The sequence below is a fragment of the Hyalella azteca genome, unplaced genomic scaffold, assembly GCF_000764305.2.
Source record: "Hyalella azteca isolate HAZT.00-mixed unplaced genomic scaffold, Hazt_2.0.2 contig5104, whole genome shotgun sequence".
NCBI lineage: Eukaryota > Metazoa > Arthropoda > Malacostraca > Amphipoda > Hyalellidae > Hyalella > Hyalella azteca.
In genome coordinates, this window is record NW_025935305.1 from 110,976 (window position 1) to 129,806 (window position 18,831).

The window sequence follows — 18,831 nt, forward strand, 5'->3', positions numbered from 1 at the left end:
TTAGCTAATAGACTTCACAAACTTGATAGCATTAAAGATATATTCGGCATTTTTATTGAGGCATCAATGTAAATAGTGTTGTTTGAACGCAAGGTGCCATATCACTTCGAAACTCATCAACAAAGCACGAACGGTCAGTGGAATGCTGCTATTCGGGTTTACTTTGTAAGACAAGCAGACAACTCGTTCCAAATCCAGGAATTCAATGTCCTCATCGGAGTGCTCGTGCGCAAGCAAGATGCTGCTTCACGCCAAATTTACCAAGTTTATTCGTCACTTCGTGGTAGTTTTAGATGGCCACAAAAAGGCGTTTTGGAAATTAACTTGTAAGTGCTTGCTCTTTCTTGCGTGGGCATAGAATCCATAGATAAATGCTCTGGTCGACATGATTGTCAAGAAAAATGAAGTATTTCACCTTAGCAAAAGTAGTTTCAAATTTATTCAAAAAAATAGTTTCCAATAACAAGTGCCGATACGTAAAAAAAATCTCATCTTCCGCTAACTTGGACAACAGGAGTCAACATTAGACTCAATGAACAAAATATGACAATATAAACTCTTTTGGATACGAAACATAATGTAAAAGTCGTGCACCAGTTCCAAACGCACGAGGAGCTGAATTTATGTCGAACATGGGCGTAATGCGAGAAAATTCGAGCTTTCGAGGCATATATTCCATCTGCCTTGGTAAAAATAAAATAAACATGACGGGCACGACGTGCAAAAATTAAGGTCTAGCCGTTATGATTTTTCTTCCGCTGATTACATCCGCCTCTCAAATGAAACTGACCTTTTAAAAATCAATAATTGGAAGAAAATTCAAGGCATATATTTCATCTGCCTTGATAAAAATAAAAGAAATATGACGGTCAGGACGTGAAAAAATGAAGGTCTAGCCGTTATGATTTTTCTTCCGCTGATTACATCCGCCTCTCAAATGAAACTGATCTTTTAAAAATCAATTATGCACCCAAAGCAAACTGAGATATTTGAAAAGATTGTCAAGGCTAAGCACAACTTCATATATATAACACACCTTGAATCCTATTTTTTAGGCCAGGCATGAGGCCACTCATTGACAGGTAGATACTCTTCTACGAGTGCGTTCAGGGAATGCCCCGAATCCTCAATAAGTCCTTGTTTCTTCATAAGGAATATGACGTCAGAGGGTTGAATAATACTATGATTGTTCACGGTTGCAACATCCTCCAAATCCGCTACGAGATTAGCAAAGAACGTTTCAGAAGCTTTGGCAGCCTCGTCAATGACAGCCTTACTATAGCGACGGTTGGAAAACCGACTGAACGCTTCACGATGATAAGCATATGGAAGAGTTTTCCACTCTTTGGGTTTACTCGGTTTTGCTTGTACGATTTTCTTCTTGGACGTGGTTTTAGGTTTGGCAGGAGTGGTGGTGGCCGCACATGCTTTCTGCCACACATCCTTAAACTGAGCTTCTGTTTCCCGCAGCGCATCTGCAGCTTCAGGAGCCTGGTAGTCTTTCCTTTCCAAAACCTTCAGGAATTCGTTCAGAGTCAATTGCTTTGTTGCAATTTTTTTCACTGGACTTGTGGGCTTGTCGGGCAATTTTTCAGAACTATTTTGTGAAATCTGTGAACTTCCCGCGACATTCTCACTAGAGGATGATCCGCTTTTCGATGGCGACTTTCGGACTAAGGTGGAAACAGCTGGCAGTGTTCCGGACCTAGGACTTGGAATGCGAGATCTCTTTGAATCCAAAAATGAACTTCCAGCTGCAGGCTCTTCGTCGATAATTTCGGGTGTTGTCTCATGTTCTGAGCTTCTATATGAAGTTTCATTCTCTTCAGGGGCGTCCAGGCCAACAACATCGATGTCTTCTTCATTCTCTGAACCTTCATTGGAAACTTCATCCGACCATTCATCTGCCAGTCTTCTGAGATAGCTATTGGCGACAGATTTTTTAGCACTCAAAGATGGACCTTTGCTAGTACTTGTCTCCATTCGATCGATATCAGTGAAACTTTGTAGAAGTGATCGACTTGACCGAGGATGCGACTCAACCTCACGCAACAAATTGGATGGTGGCGTCTCAGGAACAATTGTACCTTCATGAGAGTCAACATCAGAGCCATCATCTGGACCATCATTTGAGTCATCATTGGGACCCTTATCTGGGCTTACATCCGAAACTATCGCCTGTCCATCTGAGAATAACTTTGGCGAAGGTGACTTTTTATCAGAGTCACTTTCCTGATAAGCTTCTTGAATGAGAGCAGCGACATCTATTTTCGTCCTTGTGCGCGGTAATACTTTCAGATTCCGACGCTTAACTGCCTGAGCTGCCGTCACAAAACTCTGATCTGAATCAGAAAATTTGCTACTGTTGATCAGAGATTCGGATGCTTTTCTCTTCTTAGAAGCAGACGGAGGACTTGGACGATGATCGACAGTAGCTTCGCTGATGGGCTCTTGCTCCTCAATGCCAGATCGATTTCTTAAGGAAGATGACAGACTGTGACCCAATCTGGTAGGAGGAGCGACCGGTGACTTCCTTGCAGCGATGAAGTCAACTGCGGTATGAGGAGGAATGGAAGACTCGGCATGGCTGACTGCTATGTGGCTTGCAGCGATTTGGTCGTTTGGGTCTGGAGAAGAGACTGGAGAAAATAGGAGCGGTGAAGCGCTTGGAGAACGGCGCGATGAAGCGCCCGGAGAACGCCGTGGTAAAGCAGCAGGAAAAGAACTGCTAGTTGAAGCAGCTGGAGGGCCACGGCGTGAAGCGGATGGAGAAAATAGGAGCGGGGTAGGGGCTGGAAGAGCACGGTGCTGTGAAGCAGCTGGAGGAGAAGTTTGCGGTGAAGCAGCTCGATGAGAACGGCGCGTTGAAGCAGCTGCTGGAGCACGGTGTGGTGAAGCAGATTGAGCACGGTGAAGCGAAGCATGAGGAGAAGCATGGCGCAGTGAAGCACGTATTGGAGTATGACGCGGCGAAGTAGTAACAGGAGTACGGCGTGGTGAAGCAGCTGTAGGTGCACGGCGTGGTGAAGCAGCTGTAGGTGCACGGCGTGGTGAAGCAGCTGTAGGTGCACGGCGTGGTGAAGCAGCTGTAGGAGAACGGCGTGGTGAAGTAGATGGGGAACGACGGTGTGGTGAAGTATCTGGAGATGATGAAGATGAGAGTGCCAATTTCTCCAGCTCTAGTGTTTTGAGGCTCGTTCCAGAGCTTTTAAGCCGATCTCGTCGCTGCTTTACAGCTTCTATGTCAATACTATCATTAGAAGACACTTCTTCAACATCAACAGGATCATAACTCACTCCTTCATGTTCAGGCGCCGCTGTTCTTCCAAGAGATTCCAATCGACCATCATAGCTGTCAAAATCTTCTTTCACAAAATCAATCAAAGTCTTCTTTCGCGTTTGCTTACCAGCTGCTAAAATTTTTGTGCGCCGTCTCCTGATGTCATCCAAATTTACACTGTCTATTGATGAATCAGAGTCCACAACTCCATAAGTTAAATCGACAGGTAATGTAATGTTTCTTGATTCCGTGTTACGAGGAGGGTGATCACTTGTCACTGGTTGGGACGAAGGTAGTTTCTTTCTTAGTATGTTTCTAAATCGTCTTCGTTTGGTAATTTTTTCCAATTCCGCCTCCAGAGTTTTATCAGTGGAAGACTCGAATTCATTAACTTCAGCATAGGTCATATCTGCAAAGGTCATGTCCACGATTTTGCCTCTTCTGGGAATTGGTGGTTTTGCAGAAATACCTCGACGCTTTCGTTTGAGTGTTTCTTTCAGAGTATCAATACTTACATCACTTGAAGTGGATATTTCTGCAACATTTCCATATGTTAGATCTATGCCAACACTCTGATTCATATCCTTTGTTGTATCCAGTTTTTGCCTTAAATAATTGGTTTCTTTGTTTACGCCAATTGAAGATCGACGCTTCAGAAGCTGTTTGCGCAAATCAGGAGTACCTGAAGAGCAATAAAAACAATAATTAGTAAAAGTATAAAGTCATAAAACATTTTCCAAATGACATAAGGTTTATGGAACTACATATAGAGCGTAATTTGACAGCATCTACAGTAAGAAATTACTCAAATTAATGCAATTATATGACCTAATTGCAATACATTTTGGTTTTATTATCACAACAAGTGCATTGCTATTTGGATAATGTCTCACTCATTTATCCAAATACACTCAAAATACTTTGAGATGGCTAAAAATCGCGGTAACATGTGCATGATTCGAGTTCTCATGACAGAAAGGTTTGTCATAGGAGCTTGTTTACATCGAACGGCGCTAAGCTCGATGTGCGGAACATAAAAATATTGTGGAAAAAGTAATGCCTGTGTAGGGCACAGACCAAACCGCACATGGCAGCTGGGTGAATAAACAGCCAAATTTGCGACAGAGAGATTCTTAGGATAAACTGGTCACGCAAGCACTATCTGCAGCACTGACAACATTGGAGATGGTCACAAGTCATTGATACAGCCAATTAAGACTCCTAAATGCGATCAACAATCTACATGTAATGGTCACAACTTTAACTATTTATGTACGGCCAACATCAACACTACGGCCGTGACTCGAACAGGAGACATCAAGATAAGCAATGAAACGCATTGGGGCGTTAAGACGTATTGCGGCTGGCATCAATAACATAATTCAATTAACAAGCAATACCCAACAATTATCGTTCGAGAGTATGGTCACAACAGCTGCAGTACAGCCTTCTAACAGGAAGCAGCATCATACAAGTGTGCAGACTCTGCGTTAACATTCAGAAGTAGGCACAACAGCCAATAACTCTAAGGTTAAGCCATGCACTCAAGTAGCCACATTAAATTGCTGCAATAGAGAGCCTTTGTCCAAATGCACCTATCAACTGTTTAAAGATAAAGAAATAAAATAAATAATATAAATAAATAAAATAATTTTTTATTGAAGAAATAAATAAAATATCAATATTAACAAATCTCAAAAACTAATTCATATATGACATTTGATATCATTGGTATAAGTTTTACTTTCTAATGATAGCTTAGGGACTCAAAAAAGCTTAATTTGAAGGCCATGCAATATATGAGCAATAGCAAGTAGAGATCTGAACATGCACCAATGACGATGTTATGCCTGGACAAAATATCTCAGTTTTAACAATTTTAATAGTTAATCATTTAAAATTTCAACATTGTCAATTAAGATAAAACAAATAAATACTTAGAGAGAAAACTACAGCTTGCAAAAACTATATAATTTTTAAACAGAAAGCCTTCTTACTGAGGAATTCATTGAAGAAAAATGATAGTGATTATCACAACTACACAATCAAAATACATGAAGATCTAGCAATATTTTTAACAGTAAAGAAGACATTCAGATTCATAACTTAGCCAAACCCTTATATACATCATCTTTCAGCATATAATACAAATTAACTCAGAATTTGAAAAAAAAAAACTTTATGTACATATACATCTTCATTGAAAACATTTCAGATATATTTTTCTGGATATATTCATATATATAGCTCTAATATCAGTTCAAAATGTTAGACAATACAAGTAAAATCAAAAGTAAAAGCTAAATCTTATTCAAATGATCTAAGGTAAGCACCAGCAGCAGCAGCAGCAGCAGCACCAGCAGCAGCAGCAGCAGCAGCAGTAGTAGGATCCTCTAGAGCAGGGTGAGCTTGACTGGTTTTCTTGAATACTTTTGGTGTGCTGACAGGCGTAGCAACATCCATGTAGGCCTGCAGGGCACTTCTTGGTGTCATCAGAGACGTATCATCCATGGCTACAGTCCTGAAAATGTGACATTCATTAAACACTTATTATGAATTAGCTGCATGCAAAGAACTTAACATGTTTGCAATGAAAAGCTATTTTGAATTTATTTGTGAATTGCAGTTTATATTCTTAATGTTTTGAAATATACTTAAATAATAAATGCCTCAAGACCGACTTTTCTGTTATTTCTGGTCTCACTTTGCAACAAAAGCAAAACAATTTGGCAGATTTTTTGAGCCTAATTTAATGAGAACCAAATTACTGCCTGTAACCAGTACCTTCAACATTAGTGGTGCAAGTCTAGCACCAATGTTTCTACACAGAATTACCAATAATGTTTATTTAGTAGTACCATCAAATGGGGTAATAAAAAATGGGCGCGATAAATCGGGACAAAATTTCAGCACAAAATTTCACTTAATGAAAAATTAATGCATCATAAGTCATCATGAAATTGTGCATTGGGCAACATAGAATGAAAAGTAATTAACCTAAACTATGATTTATTTCTCTAAAAAATATTATGGTTGTCACTAAAATATTTCTTTCTGTTTCAGGTATGTTTTTGCAATCTTTTTTTGTTATATATAACACAACATAACATAAGATAATCATATAGGATGCATAACAACACAACATAATATAACAGGATACATAATAACACAACATACTATAACAGAACACATTTTAGCACATCATAACATAAGACAACGCATAAAACACAACATAAACCATTATAATAAGGTCAGTACAGAACTCATTATTACACTACATAAGGTAAAAAATATCACACATTATAATATGGCACAGTATAACATAACACATTATAACACACCACAACACTTATAACAAATCCCAATATAAACCAACGCATCATAACACAGCATAATCTGTTGTTATTTTATGTTCTGTTAAGTTATTTTCTGTGCTGTATTATGTTGTGTTGTAATGTGTTCTTATAATGTGTCCTGTAATACGATCTTATGTTATGTTGTGTTACAATTTTTTATATCATATGTTGTGTTATAATGTCTTGTTATGATATGTTGTGTTACATTATGATGTGTTATGTGGTTACAATGTGATCTTTCATGTTATGTTGTGTTATAACATGTAATATTACATTTTGTTAAAATATATTCTGTTTTGTTATAATGTGTAGTATTGTGTTATGTGTTGTGTTCTTATATTGTGTTTTATGCCTCATTGATCATAATGCGCATGCATCACTTCATCATCAGGGATTGGTTACATTGATCATAAAGCACATGCATCACTGTTCTTATATTGTGTTTTATGCCTCATTGATCATAATGCGCATGCATCACTGTTTATCATCAGGGATATTGTGTGTTCTTATATTGTGTTTTATGCCTCATTGATCATAATGCACGTGCATCACTGTTCATCATCAGGGATTGGTTACATTGATCATAAAGCACGAGCGTCAGAATTGATCATTATGCAATGGCCACATTGATAGTAAAATTTCTTGCATCCGTGTCCATCATCAGGCATCGACTACATTGCTCAAAAAGTGGGTATGTAAGCATTGATCATCAGGCATTAGCCGCATTGATTGCAAAGCACGTGCGTTGGAATCGATAATTGGTCATTGGCCACACCGATCGTAGAATGCTTGCATTCATGTCAATCATGCCGCATTATTCTTGAATCATGAACGTAGGAATTGATCATGGGGCATTGGCCACATTGATCATAAAATGCTTGCATCCATGTCAATCATTTTACATCAATCGCGAAGCAAGAGTGTTGGCCAAATCGATCTTAAAATGCATACATCAGTATTGATCATGGCCGCATTGTTTGCATATCGTAAGCATCGGAATCAATCATTGGGCATTGTCACATCAATCGTAGAATGCTTGCATTCATGTCAATCATGCTGCATTGCTATTAAATCGTGAACATTGGAATCAATCATGGGGCATCAGCCTCATCGATCATAAAATGCGTGCATCCATAACAATCATGCTGCATCGATTGCAAATCTTGAATGTCAGAATCAATCAAGGGGCATCGGCCACAGTGATCGTGAAATGCATGCATCCATATCAATCATGCCGCATCATTCTCAAAGCGTGAGCATTGGAATCAATCATTGGACATTGGTCACATCAATCAATGAATGCTTGCATTCATGTCAATCATGCTTTGTTCTTGAATCGTGAATGTCGGAATTGATCTTGAGGCATTGGCCACATCAATTGTAAAATGCGTGCATCCATGTCAATCATGCCGCATCAATCGTGAAGCAAGAGCGTTGGCCACATCAATCATAAAATGTGTGCATCCATATCAATCATGCCGCATCATTCGCAAAGCATGAGCATCAGAATTGATCATTGGGCATCTGCCACATTGATCGTTCACGTGTGTCCATGTAAATCATGCCGCATCATTCAAGCAAGAGCGTCAGCCACATCGATCATGCCCCATCGTTTGCAAAGTGTGAGCGTCGGAATCGATAATTGGGCATTGGCCACATCGATTGTAGAATGCTTGCATTCATGTCAATCTTGCCACATTGTTCACGAATTGTGACCATCAGTATCTATCATGGGGCATCAGCCACATTATTCACAAAATACGTGCATCCATGTCAATCATGCCGCATCGTTCGTGAAGCACAAGCATCAGAATTGATCATTGGGCATCAGCCACATTGATCATAAAAATCCTGCATCCATGTCAATCATGCTGCATCGATCACAAAGCAAGAGCGTCGGCCACATTGATCATAAAATTCGACAATCAAACTGCATTGTTCGTGAAGCATGAGCATCAGAATCTATTGGGCATTGGCCACATCAATCATAAAATGTGCGCTTCCATGGCAATCATGCAGCATCGTTCACAAAGCATGAGGGTTGGAATTGATCATTGGGTATCTGCCCCATCGATCATTCAATGCAAGAGCGTCGGCCACATCGGCCACATTGATCATGCCGCATTGTTTGCAAAGCGTGAGCGTTGGAATCAATAATTGGGCATTGGCCACATTGATTGTAGAATGCTTGCATCCATGTCAATCTTGCCGCATTGTTCGCGAATTGTGACCATCAGTATCTATCATGGGGCTACAGCCACATTGTTCACAAAATGTGTGCATCCATGTCAATCATGTCGCATTGTTCGTAAAGCACGAACGTCAGAATTGATCATTGGGTATCCGCCACATCAATCATAAAATTCCTGCATCCATGTCAATCATACCGCATCGATCACAAAGCAAGAGCGTCAGAATTGATCATTGGGCATCTGCCCCATCGATAGTTCAATGCATGCGTCCATGTAAATCATGCGGCATCGTTCAAGCAAGAGCGTCGGCCACATCGATTGTGCCGCATCGTTTGTAAAGCGTGAGCATTGGAATCGATAATTGGGCATTGGCCACATTGATTGTAGAATGCTTGGATCCATGTCAATCTTGCCACATCATTCGCAAATCGTGACCGTCAGTATCGATCATGGGGCATCAGCCACATTGATTGCAAAATGCGTGCATCCATTTCAATCATGCCGCATCGAAGCAAAGCACAAGCGTCAGAATTGATCATTGGGCATCAGCCACATTGATCATAAAATTCGTGCATCCATGTCATTCATGACGCATTGTTTGCAAAGCGTGAGCGTCGAAATCGATCACTGGGCATCGTCCACATCGATCGCAGAATGCTTGCATCCATGTCAATCTTGCCGTATTGTTCACGAATCATGAATATTGGAATCGATAATGGGGCATCGGCCACATCAATTGTAAAATGAGTGCATCCATGTCAATCATACCACATCATTCACAAAGCGCGAGCATCAGAATCAATTATTGGGCATCAGCCTAATCAATCGTAAAATGCGTGCATCTGTGTTGATCATGCCGCATCGATCGCGAAGCGCAAGCATCAGAATCAACCATTGGGCATCAGCCACATTGATCGTAAAATGCGTGCATCCATGTCAATCATGCCGCATCATTCGTGAAGCATGAGTGTCGGCCACATCAATCATGATTCATGAAATGTGTGCATCCATGTTGGTCATTGATCGTAGAGCGCGGGCATCTATGTCAATCATTGAGAAACAGCCGCATTTATTGTGCAAGTGCGCGTGTCAGTATTGATCATTAGGCATCAGGCAGCCTGGCAGAGGTGAACTTTCGTATTACTGGCAAACATACTGGCAACTTTCTTCACTGGCAAACTGGTGTACATCCCAAAATAAACTTCCGGCACCCACGCATCAACTTCCAGACCACGGGCAATCAATTTTGGCATCCTCGCTGTCCGTTCGCAGCAAACATCGGAGTCAACCATCCGTTTAGATGGTGCCTTGGCATCTTTAGGATAGAATAATGGCATCCTCGACCTATGTTGTGCCATACTCTACAGACTGGCTTGGCAAGCCGTGACTGAATTTTGTAAGCCATGGTTTTATGGATTTGCCAGCTGTGATTCCATTTCTTCAATCCATGATTCCATTTTTTCAAGCAGTGAATTCCATATCTTGGCAATAAAAATTCATTTACAAAGAGCAAATTTATTTACAAGTCCATGCACGTGTTACTCCAATTCTCTAATTTTACCCAAAAACAGTCAAATGGCAACAATAACATTTGTCTTTACTCAGTTTACTGTAAGCTGAACACATGTTAAAGCATTCTGACAAGTTGACAACTGACATGACCACAACTATGCGCGATATTTAACAAAACATTTAGGTTGACTTGTTTACATTACAATGATTATGTTCTGCAGGATATTTTGGTGGGAACGGTAAAGTAATACAGATTGAATCATTGCAGAAGTGGAAAATTTCATGAAATGACATGTTTGCAAAGTGCAAAGCATGATTTTTTTCAAGCAAACAAAAATTTATGACATTCAAGCCACAAGATTTCATACATACTGAAATTATATGATATTAGAGCCACAATATTTCAGAAAAAATAGGACTTTTCCAGCTGTGAGCACACTATAATAAAAGCAGGCTGGCAGCAGCAGCAGTTGGAGATGGAGACTTGGAGTTTACCAGCCATCCTGTTGGATCTAAATGACCATCCAATTCCTATAATTCCACCAGGGTCCAACCAGGGTTGGCAATGATTAAATCAAAATGATTAAATCATGTGATTAAATCACTTGATTTTTTATAAAAAAAATCATGATTTTTTTTATTTTTTCGATTTGTTTGATTTTTTTATTTTTTTTCATATATATAATATATCGAGTGGCAGTCTTTAATTTATATTGAGGTATTGTTATTCATGATTTAGTATAAATGTACTATAAATGACAAATTGGTATATAAACTTGTTGCCTTTAGTGTGTATTAGGTTCCAATAAATTGAATGTTTTTGGTACAGAGGCATCAAGTGTGCAATACATTGTACGTAGCTAGCAGCTTAGCTAATTCTTATAACACTATAAGTAGTCTTTAACTATTCGACTATTTGTTATATATTGATTACAATATACAATTTAAATGTGTTAGCTAGCTTATACAGGGTGGGGCAGAACTGATTGAACAGTTTTGGGGCGAAATAAAAGAGTAATGGAGGTACATAAAGAAGAAAGTTTATTTTTCCTCAAGATTAGCATAACATACCATATAAAATACTTATGTTTTGCAAGCAATATCAGGAAAATGGGGTTTGTTAGCTGTATCACACTGTTGGAGTCGTTCTCGGAAGTTTCCTACAGCACGTTCACACATATGGCAAGGTATGTATGGCCATAACCTCTGCTCCAATAATCAATCCCCTTAGCTGTGGTAGGGTGTGAGGGCAACTTCTGAACTTCTCTTTTAGATGTCCCCAAAGAAAGAAATCGCAAATGACACTGTGCTATCAGCTACAGTCACTACTAGTAGGTGTGTATAGAGGGTAGAGTCTGGTAGATTTTTAGGACATAAAACTAGTGGATCTATTGATGGTGCTGTGCACTGTGCTATCAGCTACAGTCACTACTAGTCGGTGTGTATAGAGGGTAGAGTCTGATAGATTTTTAGGACATAAAACTAGTGGATCTATTGATAGTGTTGTTCACTGTGCTATCAGCTACCTATCTGTTATGTGACTCTTCAATGTTTAGAAGATCTGCATTCCTGAAGTGTTTTTGTATATTGAAGCCAGTTAAATGGTCAATATTTAGCTCATTACCTTGCTCCATACAAACTTTACAGAGCTAATAGACATAGTACCAATAATTGTTTACCCAAAAATCCCCAAGTGGTAAACACCACCTTGGCCTGTTGGCCATTATTGAAGGCAATAAGTGCCCTTTTTAGCCATCCATTATGATCCATATACTGTTATTGTTAGTAGGCTAATTGCAACATAAAAAATAATACATCAAAAAAGACAAAAAAGTTGAAAAAATAAATAAAATCAAATAAATAAAAAAAATCATGAAAAAATCAAATAAATCATCGATTTTTTATTTTTTTGATTTAAAAAAAAATCAAAAAAATCGCCAACCCTGGGTCCAACTGGCTTGAAACAATATTATTCACCTGCATTATTTCTTTGCCTAATATTCAAGATTGGCATAAGAGTGCCATGTAAAGATTGAGCTAATAATGCGGGAATAAAGGTTTTCAAGACACACAGAGGCTAGGGAAAGGCTGGAGTACAGTGTACAAGGAGCAAAACGGGTACGACGAAGTTAATATAAGAATGAACTGTTTCTTAAGTGGTCTGATTCAAGAAGTAAGGTGGGATGTTGCTACAGCCATTTAAGATTTGTTTGCTAAACTTCCCTACCTATAAATCCTATTCATATTTATTAGGGTAAACGCGGTATATTCTGACACTTTAAGGATGTAGCAAAAAATGAATGGCTATAAAAAAATCACTGTACATGCAACTCGAGTTCTGTTTGCTTTACATCACTTTCAAAACACCGCACTACGCGCCAGCAACAATGAAACATCACAAAATGTTGTCATATTTATTTAAAAGCCTTTAGAATGCAAACCTACCAAATCCATATATTCCAACACCGTGTGTGACTAAATTTGGCATTCTGTGAGACTAATTCCGGCCGCGCTTCAAACTCTACTTATTCAAATTCCGACACTCTTGTGTTCAAATTCCAATCGCTGTGTGAGCTGTATTGGAATATGACACAGCTTGGAATTAGAACACTATTGAATATTGAACACTACTTATTTAGGCTTTTAATTAAGAGCTATTAAGCTTTTAATCAAGAAAATTTTAATTTTTGCACACAGCTTGGAACGAGCTGTGTGTGTCTAATTCCAAGCTGTGTCAGAAATAGTTTTTATGTGTCTAAAACCGTCTCTTAACTTAATCATCTATTAATTTTTTACCACTTGAAATCAGCAAATACAAGTATACTTAAAGGATTCCTAATATATTAAAAGACTTAGGGTAAACGCGGTATATTCCGACATCGCGGGTAATTCTGACATATCTCTAGTTTTTCCTTTATATCAAGCTTTGTCTTAGTTCCACACATTCGTTGATGGCTGAAATAGTGACGTCATACCTTTGTGTGCCAAACTATTGCCAAAACACTAGGTTTGGGCTGTCTGGCAGGAAAATGTTGAGATCCAAAGAGAGACAGTGCATGCCACCCAGTGAGATCATCGAAAAATGTGTCAAAGTTGATAGTTGACCTTGCTCTACCAAATAGTGATAAACTGTTTGTGTAGAAAGAATATTATGGTTTGAGACTTTTAAATACATCTGTGAATATATTAGGAATCCTTTAAGTATACTTGTATTTGCTGATTTCAAGTGATAAATAAATTAATAGATGATTAAGTTAAGAAACGGATTTAGACACAAAAACTAATTCCGACACAACTTGGATTGGACACACACAGCTCGTTCCAAGCTGTGTGCAAAAATTAAAATTTTCTTAATTAAAAGCTTAATATCTGTTAATTAAAAGCCTAATTAAGTAGTGTTCAATATTCAATACCTAGGAGTTCTAATTCAAAGCCGTGTTGTATTTCAATACAGCTCACACAGCGATCTGAATTTGAACACAAGGATGTCGGAATTATGTATTAGTAGAGTTTGAAGTGCGACTAGAATTCTTCTCACAACGTGCCAAATTTAGTCACACACAGCGTCGGAATATAGGGATTTGATAGGTTTGCTTTCTAAAGGCTTTTAAATAAATATGGCAACACTTTGTGACGTTTCATCGTTGCTGGCGCGTATTGCAGTGTTTTGAGTCACGTAAAGCAAACAGAACTCGAGTAACGCATACAGTTATTTTTTTATAGTTTTTCATTTCTTGATGCGTCCTTAATGTGTCAGAATATATTGCGTTTACCTTATTTAAAAGTCTCTAACCATAATATTCTTTCTACACAAACAGTTTATCCCTATTTGGAATTGGTAGAGCAAGGTCAACCATACTGGCAAACCAGTAATTTTTTAGAATCAGTTCATTTTTAATTTTTTCTTTTACCCAAGATTTAAGCCAATAGTATCTTATGTATGATGATGCTGGTATCCATTATACTTTTCTGGTCTACTTTTAGGCATAGTGGCTTTGGCAAAGCAGAGAATTTTTTAGACTCTTCCTCAAGTTCATTTTTGAGTCCTAAATGTAGACCAGTTAAGTATCCTGGATACCTGCATTATTATACATAAGAAATTGGTTTAAATTGTGAGTAAATGAGGAAATAAAAAATGAACTGATTCTAAAAAATCTGTGGTTTGTCACTGTGCTTTTAGGACTTGAAATTGAACTTGAAGGAGAATCTAAAAAACTCTCTGCTTTGCCACTATGACAGATGACCAGGCTGGAATTCTAAGAATGGAAGTTCACTTATAAAAAAGCTTTCCACCCAAGGTGAAAAGCTTTCCTTGGATACAGTGCTCTGCCAGCCTGCCAGGAGACTGACTATAAATGAAAAGGAGGATCAAAAGTGGACAAAATGTTTCAATTGTATAGTACATTAGGTTTGAAATAGAATTATTTGGATATCTCGTGTTTGATATTTTTTATTTGTCTTACATTTATTGGGTTTTTTAAAAAATTTCCAGGCCTTTTGTTTGTAATGATCAAGTTTCAGTTAAGTATTTAGTTAACCAGTACTGTATTACATATACCATACTTGGGGGCGGGGTTCATGGGCACAACCAATCACAGCTTGAAAGCATCCCCATCAGCCAATCACAGCTTGAAAGCAGATAATATTACAATTCCATTATCCAATCAAAGCTGGAAAGCTGAAAGTGGCTAAAATAACAAACCAATCACAAATGGAATTCTGGAAAGGGATAGGATATGTAAATAATAGACAAAGTGTAAAGTTCCTGGCCTTTCCAAGCTTTCAGGTCCTGCTTTCCAATATGCTATGTGTACTGGTTAATTTATTATCCCTCTACCATGGTCAGGAAGATGTGCCAGGTGCGCGGGAATTTATATTGTCATTTTAACGACCTGCGCCGTGCGCCATACTTTAGAATGCTAAAATAGTTTAAATATGGACGCGCGGCAACGCGAATTACGTAATCACACTGACCATACACACAAACCGTCAAACATGTATCCGCATTGTGTTGTGAGTTGTGGTTGGATATGAGTTAACTAGATTGCTAACGTGTCAACTCAGGACTCAGGTTCTAAGAGTCAGCACAGTAATGAATATTCATTCATTGATCACAATTCAATTGGACATGAATTACAGAACTAAAGAAGGCAACATGGCTTTAGATGTGCCATCGGTGCCTTCTAATGAATGACTGGACTGGTTGCGGCAAGTAGGGTATGAACCTGTACGTCAACAGTGCGATCCTGCATGCCAATGTTAGGACTATATCCCCAACATCCTCCCGGCTGGGAAAATTGACACAATCAATACCTATTAACAATGCTGCTAAATGGACTATACAAATTAGGTCAGATGGCATAATTACAGAGTGTATTTATACTATGTGATACAAAATATGAATATATATATATACATTTGCAAGATAAGTCAATGGTCTGTTGTTTATTTTTGCTTTATTTGAGCAATTATGGTTTCTAAATCTGGGTGCATTATGTTAGGTCATGTGTACTTTGAATGTGCAAAAATTATAACTATAATATGAAAATTGTTACGTAGGTTATCATAGCACGAATCGCAATAGAGTATCAAGATTGCAGTTCTGCCACCACCCTTCATTGAATTATCCGCCTTTTTTCTAAAATTCAATAATCTCTTCCAGCAAAGTTTGCGAAATTGACATGAAAACTTTCGGTAAACTTGCGGTTCCAAAAATGGCGGGAAAGCTCTAATCGCGCCGCTCTAAAGGCAATCTATATAAATAATAATATAATTCACGCCTACGCTGGAGGAAATTCAAACTTCAGAGGTGGAACTTAATGCGGTAAATTTTCAGTAAGTCAGAAAATACCAGATTTAGGCATATATACCAGATCTAAAATATTTGTACCAGACACCTTCTGAAAATAACCAGATTTGTGAAATCTGGTATAGAAATATACCATCTAGCAACACTGGTTCAGCGTTACTTGAAATCTACAGATAATGTTGCCATTCCATTCAGATGAAAACTGTGTCTAAACCAGAACTGTGTTGGAGGGCTCCACGGACCGTGCCGAGTGCTGGGCGGCGTGCAATCGATGACTGTGATTTGTGCGAACGCCTGTGCAAAGAAAATATAATTAGATTGCTTTGCGCGAACTGCGCTGACCTAGGGCTTCAAAAAACTTTTTATGCGCGGGAAATTTCCCTGTTTATATACATCTTCCTGAGTGTGGTCCCTCTAGAATTCCACACCGCAGATCAGGCATGGAATATACCGTAAAATGGGGTAACTTAGACCGGCGGGGTAACTTAGACCACTTTTCGTTTTTTTAACAAAAACCCCCACAACTCAAAAACTATTTGACATAGAAAAATTTTGTCAATGGGCATTAAAGGCCTAATCCTGAGGCTACATAACACAATAGAAAAATTTGAAAAGTTTGCATATCTAATAGGTTGAAAAATTAAAAATGTGACCCACGAAAAAAAGCTATTATTTAAAGCCTGTCAGAGTACCCCCTCCAATTTTTGTATTTTTTGGTTAAATAACTCCAGGTTTTGATGCATTGTAGTAGAACTCTTCTAGTTACATATATGACGCGCATTCTTTCGAATGGAATGTCCCTCGCAACGCTGAGCGTCAACGTTTCAATGTAAACAACCTTTCCCACGGTCTCGCAATAACGGCCCGCATTCCTAGCATTCTTAACATCTACGCATAATACATGTTCAATATTACCTATGTTCAATATTACCTACTTTATTCAAACTATGCGCGATCTTCAACAAAACGTTCAGTTGATTTGTTTATATAACGATGTTTATGTTTTTCTGCAGGATGTTTTGGTGGGAATGGTAAAGCAATGCGGATTGTGCAAGTTGAAAATTTTATGAAATGACATGTTTGCGAAGTGCAAACAAACCGCGATTTTTCAATCAAACAAAAATTTATGACATTTGAGCCACAAGATTTCCTACCTACTGAAATTATATGATATTAGAGCCGCGATATTTCAGACAAAAATAGGACTTTTCCAGCCCCGCCGCAGATGACTGGTCAACTATCAACTTTGACAAATTTTTTGATGTTCACACTGGGTGACGTGCACTGTCTCTCTTTGGATCTCAACATTTTCCTGCCAGACAGCCCAGACCTAGTGTTTTGGCAATAGTATGGCGTGCCATAGTATGACATCACTATTTTAACCATCAACAAATGCGTGGAACTAAGAAAAAGCTTAATATAAAGGAAAAAAGTCAAGAAGTGCCGGAATTACCAACGATGTCGGAATATACCGTGTTTACCCTAGTTGAGTCCAATAATAAAATGGCTAATAAATATAATAGATACCAGCAATCACTGCACAATCTGCAATCAACATGTGCAATGCATTGCTGCAATTCTGGTAGGCCTATCTAATAATATCTATTATTATTATCCAGCACTAACATACATAAGATACCATATTAGATATGGGAAATTGAATTAGATCAAAATATTATATATTAATTGGTATCTAAAAAAATCAGTTTACCACTATTCTAGCTACCTTAGCTTAGACACTTTGTAATTGGACATTACAACGTGACCTTGGTAACACAGTAACAAAATTTAGTGTCTAGGTACCTGGTTTCAAGTTCAACATTTCAATGTTTATATCTGACAGAAAATCTGTGAATGTTTTTCACAGACAGATTGTGAGTAGTCTACAGACTAAACAGTAAACACATTCCCAAATAGCGATTCTCTTTACCTGTTACATCGACGGCATGCAATTTATTTATAAAATGAACACAAAGCTGGCGTATTTGAAAGCAATGCGTGTCGATTTACCCAACGGAGGATTCATAACATATGTTATGTATTCAAAAGGCTTGGCGGGAAAACTAGCATAAAAGGCTCTTGTGTCTTGTAACATAGGCAAATGAAAACCGGATAGGAAAGTCACAGCGTGTAACAACTGACATTGAGTAATCAGTATATTCACACAACTCTAATCATCAATAAGTAATCTACTTGAATTTAATTGAAAAAACTTCCAGTCAAAATTACAATGAAAATTTTTGATTATTGTTGTTGTCGCTGGCTTGATTTTGATTATTGACAAAATTATTAGGATTTAGAACCCATTTTGGCATTGAAACTGCGGATCAACGACTTAATCAATCAAAGATAGAGTCAGCTGTGTTCATAGGTAAACATCTAGTAGTGTGTTGCGTCAAGTGTTGCAAAAATCATTTGTAAATCTCCTAATCCTATAACTTGGACTCTACTATTACGGAGCCTTGATGGAACGTCTCAGACAACTTTACGGCCGGTGTCCAAATTCAGTGAGCATGGAATTATTCATGATGGAATTGACAGACCAGGAATTCTCACAAAGTAATGATTCTAATGAACGTAGGCTAGCTAGCTCGATAAAACTTGGTAGCTAGTAGCTACACGTATTCATTTGGGCTTAATGGCTAACGGTGATGTTTAGCTCGTGAACATGTTCGGAATCAC

At 38.3% G+C, this 18,831-nt stretch overlaps 1 protein-coding gene across 1 annotated transcript; it reads right to left on the minus strand.

Moving 5' to 3' along the window:
• Positions 1-421: 421 nt before the first annotated feature.
• On the minus strand, positions 422-17,972 carry LOC108668246 (nascent polypeptide-associated complex subunit alpha, muscle-specific form). Its single transcript, XM_047880262.1, has 3 exons — positions 17,953-17,972; positions 5,638-5,801; positions 422-3,962 (listed from the first exon to the last, which is right to left on the minus strand). Exons 2-3 carry the CDS (start codon positions 5,789-5,791, stop codon positions 1,045-1,047), a joined length of 3,072 nt encoding a protein of 1,023 aa, XP_047736218.1. The 5' UTR covers positions 5,792-5,801; positions 17,953-17,972; the 3' UTR covers positions 422-1,044.
• Positions 17,973-18,831: the final 859 nt, after the last annotated feature.